This window comes from Carettochelys insculpta, chromosome 13, assembly GCF_033958435.1.
Source record: "Carettochelys insculpta isolate YL-2023 chromosome 13, ASM3395843v1, whole genome shotgun sequence".
Taxonomy (NCBI): domain Eukaryota; kingdom Metazoa; phylum Chordata; order Testudines; family Carettochelyidae; genus Carettochelys; species Carettochelys insculpta.
Window position 1 is genome coordinate 10,019,234 of NC_134149.1, and position 13,330 is coordinate 10,032,563.

General features: G+C 38.6%; 1 protein-coding gene across 2 annotated transcripts in view; it reads left to right on the plus strand.

The window, feature by feature from the left end:
• FMR1 (fragile X messenger ribonucleoprotein 1) overlaps nt 1–12,597 on the plus strand; it is a 49,562-nt gene extending 36,965 nt beyond the window's left edge. Inside the window, exons 14-16 of one of the 2 annotated variants that reach the window (XM_075007564.1) lie at nt 1,341–1,520; nt 3,482–3,564; nt 10,690–12,597. In XM_075007564.1, the coding sequence (XP_074863665.1) occupies nt 1,341–1,520; nt 3,482–3,564; nt 10,690–10,851 (425 nt within the window). In that variant the 3' untranslated portion in view covers nt 10,852–12,597. The remainder of the gene's footprint in view (nt 1–1,340; nt 1,521–3,481; nt 3,565–10,689) is intronic. The other variant, XM_075007565.1, reaches the window with a different exon arrangement.
• The last annotated feature ends 733 nt before the right edge of the window (nt 12,598–13,330 follow it).

Consider the following 13,330-nt stretch of genomic DNA (forward strand, 5'->3'; position numbering starts at 1 on the left):
TAGAGATCCTAAATGCAAAAGGAAAACATATATTGAACCCAGAACAGAAAGAGACAGAATACTGAAGCTGAGCAGCTGTCTGGAGCAAGAGCCTATTTTAAAATGATCTCCATTTCCATCCAGCCATCACAGTCAACTTTGTTCTGAGCACATTTGAGATGGTTTCATCAAAATTGTGTAATGCCCTAGGTAATGGGGGGAAGGGGGAGAGAAAAAAGCAAATAAGCTGGCGAGAGTATATTTTCCAAGAATGGTACATTTTTACTAGCTGTATTATTAATATTGCTGTTGTGATTAGAATTACAACTTTTCAAGTTGGATGATTTGCTTTTGTTCATTTTAAAGAATATATATATGCTGGTGAAGTGTTAAATTTAATAATACCTTTTGGCCTGAGGGACATTTTTGGGTTTCTTTTACTATTTTCCTCATGGGGAGGGCACAAGACAGTCAGTCAGTAATTTGGGATTGAAAAATATAACAGTACATTTATTAAGAAACTCCTCCATTTAGTCCTTGACCCATTTCTGCTTCCCACATCAGGCCATCACACATTGTCTTCCTTTTACTAGCTCCATTCAAGGATTAATAGGCCAAGAAATTCAAAAATACGAATCTAAGAGTATGCTTCTAAAACCTGCACCTTAAAAATGGTCCGATAATCGGAAATGCAGAGCAGAGCGCTCATCTGCTTCTCGTGAATGTAAGCTCATTTTAAATGAATGATGCTCCAGGCAAGGACAAGTTGAAGTGGGTTTGTTGAATTTGCATCCCGGCACTAACTAGAATCTTTATTCAGTAATAATGTGCTTTTCATCAAGTTCTGAAAATCTAGCTATGCCCATGCAATAACAGGTTAAAAAATGAAGAGCCAGTTTTTAGTATTTCTCTAAATGTCATTTATTATAGCTACAGCAGTGTGACACTGCACTTCACCAGAGTACATTATCCGTATTATGAATATAACATACAAAAGATTGGGGCCCTAAAAATCTTGGCTTTGTTTATTCAAAGTGTGATCCTCAGTTCTGAACTTCACAGGTTTTCCTTTTAAAGACAATCAAATTTAATTATCGCTGCATGCTGGGTAAATATAGAGCATGACTTACTCTTTGGAATTGGAAATATTTTGAAGTTTGCATTAGTTACTTACATGAACTGATACATAAACTCTATAAGAGCTTTTATTCTGTCAGCCAAGTTCTACTGATGGTAGAGCAAGAATGTTAAATTCACTCATAAAATTAACCTTGTTGCATGTTTTTTTAATTCGTTTGTTGATTTTTCCAAAAACACTACATTAATAAAGCTATAAAGTGTGTGTGTTTAACTCCTTATAGGAACTAACTCTGAAGCATCAAATGCTTCTGAGACAGAATCTGATCACAGAGATGAACTTAGTGATTGGTCATTAGCCGCAGCAGAAGAAGAACGTGACAATTACCTTCGCAGAGGAGATGGACGAAGACGTGGAGGTGGTGCACGAGGCCAAGGCGGGCGGGGTCGAGGAGGTTTCAAAGGTACGTTGAGGCTTAGATTTGAAAAAAGAAAAGGAATGCAATGAGGGACATTAGAAAGAATTCTGTTGCGTTGACTTCATTTTAATCATTCTTTTGTGTAGTATTGCTAACTGTGAGTTGTAATGTATTTTGGTGGCCAGATAAATGTATTAATCTTAATCTGATTAAACTAGTTTTACTAAATAAATGAGGACCACTGTTTTAGAGATCCACTGATAATATTTAGATCTATAGAAGTTAATTCTCCCCATTAATGTAGTTTTAATTACAATTTTAATTATAGTTTGTTGTTTGCCTACTTTGACACTGACAATTCAGCTCCTTGTTTCAGACCCAGAATATTGAGGGGAGCTTGTATTAATTATTTAGTGGTTTTTATATCACTTGAAGTTGAAAAGTGTTAAGCATATAGTTGCTATCTGGTCTTTATTGGAATGTGAGATGTTGTAGGGTCTAATTTATAACTCTCCACCCAACATATGATTGACTACTGCTACCCAAAGAAAGTGCCATATATTGGCTTGCAAACTGTAGCCGCACTTACTCATTATAGACCACACACAACATTACCTCAGTCGTGTACATTCCACATATTAAACACGTTTTCTCTCCCACACTTGATTATGTAGGGACCCCACTGTATGTCATTCATCTTCTCAGTAAAAGTCTGATCCAGAACATATTGAAGTTAGTGGAAATGTTCCAATTGACTTCAGTGGGATTTAGATCAGGCCTTTTGTGAGTCAGACAGTGTTTGGCCTACTTGTGGCCATATAACACTAATGCATACAGTAGTTTTACAGAAATTGCTTGGATCCATCCCATCAAAAATTTAGATCCAGCCCCGCAGGAGTCTCTGGCAGGTTCCCTGGGTGTTATGTCCCCATTTATTACTCAAAGCAGCTAGCTAGTGGGGCCAGAGTATGTGTCTTAGTGCAATGTGCGCTCAGGGGGAGGAAGGGGTATTTCCCATTGGTGCTGTGGGCAGGTACAGGGCTTAGCAAACCCTCTCATCTCACAGGACATGTACTGCCCACAAACATAAGATGGCCCCAGCTGCTTTGAGCACAGTGTGCAGCTGTGGCAGCCAAGGAATGCTGTCGTTAAGCATCTGCTGACTACAAAGTATACCTGGCACCCCAAACCACTCTCCCAGGTCATAAACCACTCATGCACCCCATGCCAAATTAAAACCCCCATCTGAACCCAAACTCCCTCCCTGATCCTGCACCCCCTCCTGTGGCCCATTCCCTACTCAGAGCTCCCTCCTGTACCCAGACTCTCTGGTTCAGACCCCACACTCCCTCCATTTATATGATAGAAGATTGCAGTTACTGACCACTTACAGATTCTTGGAGTGGCCCACATCATCGAAAAAATGATTGCTCACTTATGCCCATCTTTTCTTAATCTTTGTATGGCTAAAATTTAGAGTTGTAATTTATATATGCAGTAGGAAAGAATTTTAGGAGTAAAGTGCAAGAACCAAGCTTAAAGTCAACAGTTCTCACTTTTAAATGGTACTTGGTAATTTAGCATTCTGATTATGTTCCTTAATGTACTACTTTGAAGTTTTAGAATAGAGACATTCTTTCTTCTTTTCCATAGGCTACGTTTTGTTTACTTTGACATGTCAAAAGCCACTTAGTGATATTTTCAGTAGCAGTAAAGTAGAGCTGAGAGAGAACACACACAGTTGGTAGAAGATTTTAAATATATAATACTCTGCAAAAATTGATTCTTCATCACATCCCAATCCACAGCATAGTTTTGTTTCTGTGGGCCATCGATGGGTGTAGTTTGGGAACTCTATTCTACTTTATCTAAGCCATGCGCAAATGTTTTGATGCTGTTTAGCTTTAAAATAACAGATGCTGTATCTTTAACTGCTTAGAGAGAAATTGGGGGAAAATTTTAAATCAGTGCCAAGAACTTTGTTGAATATTACATTCTCATTGTAGGAAATGATGAACAGGCACGAACAGATAACCGTCAGCGTAACTCAAGAGACTCTAAAGGGAGAACAGCAGATGGATCGCTTCAGGTAAATTTTCCTTTGTTATATCTGTGAATATGAATAAGTTCTGTATAATATAAAGAAATACCGAAATCCAGTGCACAAATATCAGTCAGTTCCAAACTGCAAGTGATCCCCTTCCGTGGAACATTGAATTGATTCCCTGTTTCCAAGTCAAGTTCACAAGAATATCGGCATACTTTTCTTGTTAAAACTTATCAAGGCTCTTACATATCTCATTGTCTACTATGTAACTTCATACTACAGCAGATAGGGAACTTTTAAAACAAAAACAACTTTTTATGGTTGAGTATTGATAAACGTGATAGACTTGTTCAAATGAGTGATCTGGCCTGTGTACCTCAGATTGGTGACAAAAGTGGTGATCACCATAGCTTGTGGACAAGCCTAACCATTACTTCAGTTAGAACCCTGTGATCGATCAGTATTAGTTCCTTCACTGAAACAAGGACATAAGGCCAAACGTACTGAACCAACCAGTGGTCCATCTATCCCAGTATGCTGTCATGTGACCATGAAACAATGCCAGGTGCTTCAAAAAGAATGAGTAGAAGGAGAGCAGTTATCAAATGACTGATCCCTTGTCATCCACTTCCAGCATCTGGCACTCAGAGGTTTAAGGACACTTAGGGCATGGGGTTGCATTCTTCACCACCTTGACTAATAGCCATTGGTGGGATTTATCCTCTGAACTTTTCTAATTCTTTTTTATACTTATGTCCTTCATAATATACCCTGGCAACGAGTTCAACAAGTTTATTGTGTGTTGTGTGAATAAGTACTGTGTTTAAAACTTGTTGCCTATTTCATTGTGTGACCCCTGGTTCTTGTGTATGCAAAGGGGTAACTAACCCTCCCTTGTTTACCTTTTCCACACGGTTCATGATTTTATAGACCTATCACATTTCCCGTGAATCTTCTGTTTTCCCAGCTAAGTAGTCCAAGTCTTTATCTCTGCTCATATGGAATTTATTCCATTCCCCTTAATGATTTGTGTTGCTGTTCTCTCTACCATTTTTAATGCATCGTTTTTGACATTGGGTGTGACCAGAACCACACTCAGTATTCAAAGTGTGGGTTTAGTAATATCTCCATATCTCTTTCCTCATGGTTCCTAATGTTATCATTTTCGACTGAAACCCCATATTGAACAGATGTTTTTAGAGAACTATTCACAAGATCTTTTTTGGGTGATATTTTGTATGTAGAGTTGGATTTGTTTTCTAATACACATTACTTTGCATTTATCAGCACTGAATTTCATCTTCCATTTTCTTTGTCTCCCAGTTTTGTGTTATCCCGTTTAACTCTTGGGTTTGGACTTAATTATACTGCTATAAAGTTTTGTATTGTCTGCAAGCTTTGCTACTGCAGTGTTCTGTGCCTTTTTCACAATCATTTATGAATATGCTGGTTCCTGTACAAATCTCTGGAGGGATCTCCCTATTTACCTCTCTCAGCTATGAAAATTGACCATTTATTCCTGCCCTTTGTTTCCTGTATTTTAACCAATTATTGATGCATAATGGATGTACCCTCTTTTTCCCATGGCTACTTAGTTTGCTAATGAGCCATTGGCAAAGGGCTCTGTCAAAGGCTTTCTGACAAATCAAGTACACTATGTTCATTGGATTATCTTTGTCCACACAATTGTTGATCCCTTTAGAATTTTAAGAAGTTAGTGAGGTATGATTTCCTTTTACAAAAGTTTTGCCTGGTTCTGAAATTTCTGGCATATAGTTGCAAGGATTGCCTCTTGAGTGTCTTTTTCAGTGTCACATTAACGGTCTTCCAATTATCTGGTAGAAGACTTAATTTTAAATGATGGGTGACATACCACAGTGTGTAGTTCTGCAGTTTCATTCTTGATTTATTTCATAACTCATGTAAGAATACTATATAGTCCTGGCAGTGATTTATTGTTTAGTTTGCTTGTTGCACTCCAAAACCACTTCTGTTGAAATCTCAATCTGGGACGGTTCCTCAGATTCGTCACTTAAAAAGAATGGCTGAGGGAATCTCGTGCACATCTTACCCACTGAAGACAAAGGCAAAGAATTTATTTTAGCTTTTCTTCAATGGCCTTGTCTTCTATGAGTGCTTCTTTAGTGCCTCAGTCATACGTTTAGCCCCATTATTGGCAGGCTTCCTCTTTGTGATGTATGTACAGAATTTTTTGCAACTCATTATTCACTTTTAATTCAGTTAACTTCCCCTGGCTTTTCCTAGTTTTCATCAGTATTTTAATCTCGTCCTGTTTTGTGTCATTAAAACACAAGTACCATAGCTGGGGAAGAAGAGAAGTATGGATTGAACTTCCCTGGTCTGGCACCCTCAATCTGAGCATTCCCGAACAAGGGATTATGCTGGATCGTGGTGATCAATGCTTTCCAGCCACTTTCCAGACTTCCCACTGGCTCCTCAGCTCTGCAGTTGCTTGGCCTCTCCTGGCTCTGTGCCTTTCAAGCCAGCTCCCCAGCAGCTCCATGGTTTCCCAGCCCTGTAACTTATTGGCCACTCCTGGGCCATGCAGCTTCCCAGCCCCACATTTCCCTGGCCAGCTTCCTGTTGGCTCCCCAGTGCTGCACTTCCTTGGCCAGCTCCCCAACCACCAGGGCCCTGCCAATCACTGCTGTCTCTCCAGACACTGGGATCTGCTGGCTTCTCCCCAGCTTCCCTCTTCCTGTGGGGGATCCAGCAGGGGCGCTGTTCCCAGTCCCATGCTCTGGCAGGGGATTCCCCCCACCTGTGCTGGAGCAGGGCTGGTAGGGGCTCCAGTTTTGGGCCTGGCTAGTATGCTGGCCACTACTCGGGCCCGAGGCCCTGCCTTACTGATGCAGGTGTGACCTAGCCCTGGGACTCTGGTCCTGCAACACCAGTGACCATGATGGGCCATGGATGTTGCTGGACGAGAGAGTAGCAGAATTAAGAGGCTGAGCCTGTACCTGTTGTGGTTTTTTTTTTTGGTTTGTTTTTTTAAGAGAGAATTTTGAATATCTGAAATAATTAGGTCCCTGTGTTAAGATGCCATCATAACTTTCTTGAAGGGACAAGGTACATCTTCAAATTTAGTTATAGTTCCAAATGAACTGTTTGTATTGTTTCATTGCCAATGAACCAATTCAGCAATGAGTAAATGTTTAGAAGGCAAATTAAAATCCATATAAAGGGGACACTATTCATATTTAATATTTAAAAAAAGTATCTACAGATCATTTGTGTACTTGTTATAAAAATTCTGAAAATATTTCCATTCTGGTATTTGACACAAACACCAGGCTCGGAGTGAGTATGTAGAGTGCGCTCTAAGGAAGCACATCCAGTGTACTTCATGCTTAAGGCATGGGAATGTAAGGGCTGCCCCAACAGAAGGAAAAGGTGAACCTCTTCTCTCTCCTCTTGCATGGTGATATCTGTAGTCTTTGCTTGAAGAGTTTGTGGCAGTTATGCTTGGAAGGTCCCCTTCAATGAATAAAAAAGCCTTTTTGAGAGGCTGTCACTCCTGAATGGGGTGAAAAAGTTTTTGGGAGCCAATACCCAAAATCTGTTTCGTGGATAGTGGAGTTGATAGAGTGGATGAAGGCATGCCTTCTGCCCCACAGATACAAATTTTTTTGTGATTTTTAAGAACACTATGGTGTTTGATTAAAAATGTGCATTTTCTTTTTGCTGAACATTTTGAAAGAGAGAAAAGTGAGAAGGTTTTGCTCAGGGAAGACACTGACCCATTCAAATGCTGTTCGCTTTGGATATTCCACGCATTGATATGCATGAGAGACATGGTCTGAGTGCAGAGATTCCTAGCAACTAGCCTCCGTTAGACTGTACATGCAGAGGTGTTCTCTTGCTCCAAACCAAGAGGGGGTGCTATGAACCAACATCTTTCCAGTTCCTTTATTACCCCCACATGACCTAAGTTAGAATCTTCAGTGTCCACAGTTCCTTCAGTGTTTCTTCACTGTACTCCATAACATGGTATGAATATTTCTTAGTTTGTTTTATACATTTTGCTATTTGAGATAGTATAGCTTAGCTAGCTTTTCTTCACCTTGGGAAATTTTTCCTTGTCAACAAGGGCCATCGGGTTTAACCACTGTCTCCTGCCCTCCTCATCTGTGAGCAACAAACATCAGTGTTGCCTGTTCTGCCTTGCTGAAACTCCTGTCTCAACTAAGCAGTGTCTGCCATTCCTTCCCTCCCCAGATGTGATGTACAAGAGCTCCAACTGAGAAAAGGTCCCACGGTGAAGGCCTTGTGATCCCAGTTGGATCTGGACTCGGGAGATCCCTGACTCACTAGGCAGGAACTCAGGACCCAAGACTCTCACTTCTAAACCTTAAGAATCTTTCCCAGGACTTCTCATAAGAGAATGCGACACTAATACAAGGACAGATCCTCTTCAAAATCTCCTCCCAGAAGTCCAGATTCTTTCCTGACTGCATCCAAGTCTGGTGAGGTATAATGTGGGCCCTAAGAATGTAGGCCTGCTTTAAACCACCTCATTTTGAGTGTAGTGTGGAAAAAATAAGCATCCAGGGATACCAACCTTGGTTCAAACTTACAACTGTAAGGATAGATGCACTGAGCACAGTGTCTGAGATCCAGAGTAGACTCTGTGCCCAGTACGAGCCTATTTCCAAAAGGGCCTGATATCCATTATCACCAAGGAGGTGTCAGATCCAACAGTCTCATTCACCAGTACTCCAGAGATCTTTAATCTATCCTTCTCTTCCTCTCTTATCAGACTTTGTTCCTCTCCCTGTGTCAGTGTTCCTAAAAGTCTGCTTCCAGGGTTGTTAACCCTGTTCTTTCCATGAATCAGAGCATGTAACTTGCAGCTCCATCAGTTGAACAAGAACCTACCTTGTCATTAGCTGAACCATCAGCCCCACGTAGAAAGATTAGTCTGGACTAGAAGACCCGTTGCATCACCGCTTGCAAGCGGAAGTTGGGCTGAAAGAAAGTTGTAGACAGAAAATTGTAATACACATCCAGAGTTTATTGATCATCATGATTCAAAGGAACTGATGCTTGCAGAAGTTAGAAGGCGGTATTCACAAAATTTCATGATAGATTACGTTCCAAGTCTTATTGTATACACTGTGAGGCAGTGCAAATTGACTGTTGTCTGGGTATGGAGCTTTGGAAAATTCTGTGACATTCTACAGAGTCTGGTGGAGACCACATGGTAGAACTTAGCCCAGACGGACACTATAATAATATATATGATTGGGGGGGGGGGGGGCGGGAAACATGATAAGCTCCAAAAGATCTCTGTTCCATTTTCTGTTCCACTATGACTTCCTAGCAAACTAGTGATTCCCAAATGAGTGATGACCTGGGTTCCTCCCCAACAGATCAACTCTGCATGCTAGCTTTATTAGGACTTCTGGGATCCCTACACTTAACTTGCTTGGATCTGTACATGAATTTTACACTCTGCTAGCCAACCCCAAATTGATCTGTTTGGTTAAGAAGAAGAAGCTGAGCCAGATTTGATAGTCTCAGTGGCTGTCTCATCTTCCACTCCAGCTGAGGCAGTTTATCCATCTCCACCATGTCTTCACTGATGATCACAAGCGATATCAAGAACTTGTCTAGAGATTAATGTGCAAACTTCATAGCCAGCTCAAAGAAGACCAAGAGACTCAGCATAAGCTACTGAACATCTTACATCCTTCAGGGCTTGAGATGCGTTAGTTTGTTCCAGCCAAAGGAGAGAAGTTGCTATTTTGTCAGCTAGCACATGACTCCAGTGGTATAAGCAGCCACTGAGAGATCTAAGCTGCTATGTCCCAAGGCAATATATTCAGAAAGGAGCACCAACTTCTTGAATTCCTAGGAAGACTAGTTTTTTTCTGAGTAGGTCTTCCGTTTAGAAGTACTAACTTCCAGGGCCTGTTAACAAAATGCAGTTTTGTCAGCTAAGCCAAATGTTACGACTTCAAGGACAAAGTACCACCAGTCTCAATACTAAGCCCTTATTGAGGAGGGCAACCCAGTAGCAAAATCATCTCTTCAGGTTTAATTGTATTCTAATACTGCTTCCACTACTGCAGCTGTACTGCAAACTTTTGTGCCAGTTGTATCCATGCAGTTCTCCTTGTGGACTATAGATTAAAAATCTCCCATATACAGAATATACCTAGGGACCAGCACTCAAAGAAGAAATTGGAGGTTCAGCCTACTATCCTTCCTCCATCCCTTCTGTTGTGGATCATGACTTGATTTGCAGTGAGAAGATAAACTAGAAAGATGCCAGTCCCTCCTGCCGCTTAAGCCCACAATCTGGAGCATGAAAAGAACAAGTATATATGTGTAGACCAATAGATAATACTTGCTAGATATTTCAAGATCAGGCATATTATGCAACTGTGTACACATGGGTTGAATACAGATAGGAAGCCTGTATCATGAAGAACCTCCAGCTACATGTAAGTAGCCTCCATTTTATCACTCTTCTGAGAGATGTATGAGATGATACTCATTAATAAAATATTTAGTGATGTTGATAAATCTGCCAGGAATTGTGTAATATTTATTTGAAATGTGAAGCAAAAAACTGGGATTTAAAGGTATATATTATCTAGATGGAAAAAAAGCTTCCATTTAAAACAACCCTTACCCATACCAAAAGCCACAGTACTTTAAATTAAATTTTTGCAAAGGGTGGCAGAGTGAATTTTGTGATTTGTTAGTATAGTTGCATCACAGCTTTGCAATGCTGATTTTCAAAAATGCTTATTTAACTTTAAGACAAGGAATATCTTGATTTATTAAAACTAAGTTTAAAGTCTTTGAAATGTGTATATACAGTTCAGTTCTGCACAAACAATAGAATTATAGTAGAATTGATCAGTTTTATTTTCTGGTTCTCTTGCTCTAAGTTGGTGCTTTATGGCATTCAACTTTCCAGTATTTAAATGTATCTATTTTTAAAATTAACAGGTGTTGATTGAAATAGTTCTAAAAACAAAAAGGCAGTTTGTTTCAAATTTTTCATAAATCTAGCTTCCTTTTAAATAAATTTTTAAATATGGCATCCAGATTTTTTTTGACCATGCTTCCTTTTAACAGTTAACTTCAGGAATATTTAATGGATATGCTTTATATAACTGTAACTTGTTTCAGATCAGAATTGACTGCAATAATGAAAGGAGTGTCCACACTAAAACGTTACAGAATACCTCCAATGAAGGTAGTCGACTGCGCACGGGTAAAGATCGTAATCAGAAGAAAGAGAAATCGGAAAGCGGGGATGGTCAGCAACCATTGGTGAATGGAGTACCCTAAACTGCATAATTCTAAAGTCATATTTCCTATGCTGTTTCAGTGATTCTTATTCCACGTTAGAGAAACTTGTTAGGCCAAAGACAAATAGTAGGCAAAATGGCGCAGGGCATGAAATGAACATAAAAGTTCTGTTTAGCCTTTTTTAACATCAGCAGTATGCAGTTGTTTTCAGAATAAGAAGTTATACAAATATTTGCATAAAAATATCTGAACTTCTGAAAAATGCTTTCAAGTACATCGTGCACTTCAAACAATGAGAGATTCTTTTTGTTTGTTTTAAAAATACTGAGCTGTGCATTGGTATAATTTTTTTTTGTTCAGTTGTACCATTTTAATGCATTGGGTCAAAATCACTGCTCAATTTCAATTTTCAGAATAAATAGTGTTTGCAGTAATAAATTGGGCTTCTGTTTTCAATCTAACTTACAAGTTCTTCATGCTATGTTGTTTTATGTCCTGTGTCAGTTCACGTTTTGGTCCACTTTTTCAGTATTTTAGTGGACCGTGAAATGTGTGATGTAACAATTGTCATTTTCATTAGCAAAAAAAGTTGTATGATCTGTGCCTTTTTTATATCTTGGCAGGTAGGAATATTATATTTGGATGCAGAAATCAGGGAAGATGAGTTGGAAACACTAAATGTAAAATATATGTAGCAAACATTGTCAGACATTAGTACTTTATAGAAGAATGCATGCTTTCCATAATTTTTTCCTTACAATAAGCATCAGGTTAGGCAGTTGTAAGAATAGGAAATTTTCTTTTGCACTGAAAGATTTGGCAAATAGTGTTATTCAGACAAGGGTGTAACCTTTTTGACAGTACTTTCCATTTCTGGGAAACTAAAAATTCATTGTTACTGAGGGAACAAATGCAAGTTGTTCACAAGATAGTAATGTGTGCCTGCTTTTTGGCCAGATGACCAATTATAAATGATTACCTTTCTTCATCCTCCCAAAAGTTTTGAAGATGTTTAAAATTTTACTTTGGAGTTATCTCAAGGGAGATAAAAAGAACATTCCCACATGTGGTACCTTGTTGTGTACAGGGGTAGAACAGCTAGCTAGCATTGGAGGCAGGACAGATTGATAAGTTTGAGGTACAAAGTCTGATTCACAAGGAGGTTTGGAAGTAGTTAGGGGACTTGATGCAAAGTACATAAGGGGGGGAAACTGAGCGTACTTTTTTTTTCTTTATTTCTGATCATGAATTAAATTTACTGGGTAAAACTGTGTGAGGACCTTCATTTTAATCTCTTCTATTTTTATTAAAATTACTCCAGTAGGAGTGTCACTGATTATGTACAGAATTGTACAAACATGACCTTGCCTCTGATGTATTTTGTGAGTTTTGTTTTCTTTGCTTTATTCATTCCACTGTTTTTTCCTTGCATACAAGTACGCATATAAAAATGGCAACAAACTGCACATGATTTAACACACATAAAAATGTCTTAAAAAGTATTGCCAAACATTAATGTTGGTTTCTAGTTATTTATTTTGGGAATGTATAGTATTTGAAAACAGAAATTGGTACCTTGCACACATCATCTGTAAACTGTTTGGTTTAAAATACTGTAGATAATTAACCAAGGTAGACTGACCTTGTAATGTAACTGCTCTTGGGCAATATTCTCTGTACATATTAGCTACAACAGATTGGATTTTATGTTGACATTTGTTTGGTTATAGTGCAATATATTTTGTATGCAAGCAGTTTCAATAAAGTTTGATCTTCCTCTGCTAACTGATGTTGATGCAATCCTTATAACTGATTGCTTTTAAAAACAGTCAACTTACAAGTAAAGTGAGCCTATATTTCTCTGTTTAAAATGTAACTGTAGCAATTATTCCATATGTTGTAGAAAGCTTCTGAAACGTTACCAGTTTTCAAAAATTGGAAAATTAATGCTAAAAAATGGAACCTCATAGGTGAAATGGTACAATACACGTTGAACTATTATAATATGCACTGTTTTTTACACTCAAAGGCTGAGTTCAGTAAGGTGCTAACTAGAGTATATATGTGAAATGTTAATTACTAAAACTTAAATTTGATCGGTTAATCACATTCCACTTTCAAATGCATTTTGGGGGTAATGGCATATTTTCAGTATTTTTGTGTGGTAAAGTTAAGCCTTGTATCCCTTTCAATTCAAATTCTAATGTTTTTAAGTGTTAGTAAATTTCAGAAAGATAAATTGTAAATCTAAATGTAAATTTTATTTTGAAAAATCATGCATTGTTACAGAGCTTGAAAGTGCACCATGTCTGATGCTTGGGTTCAGATCCTACTGGTAACTTATAAAGTATGGTCTAATGAATTAAAATTATTTTAAAAAAATAAAGTTTTTTTTTTTTTAAACAGTGAGAGGTATTTGTGAATACTACTACTACTATTTCACCCTTGTACTCCCTGTGGAGCATAGGTCGTCTACAAGTCTCCTCCACTTCACTCTGTCTTGGGACAAAACTTTTAG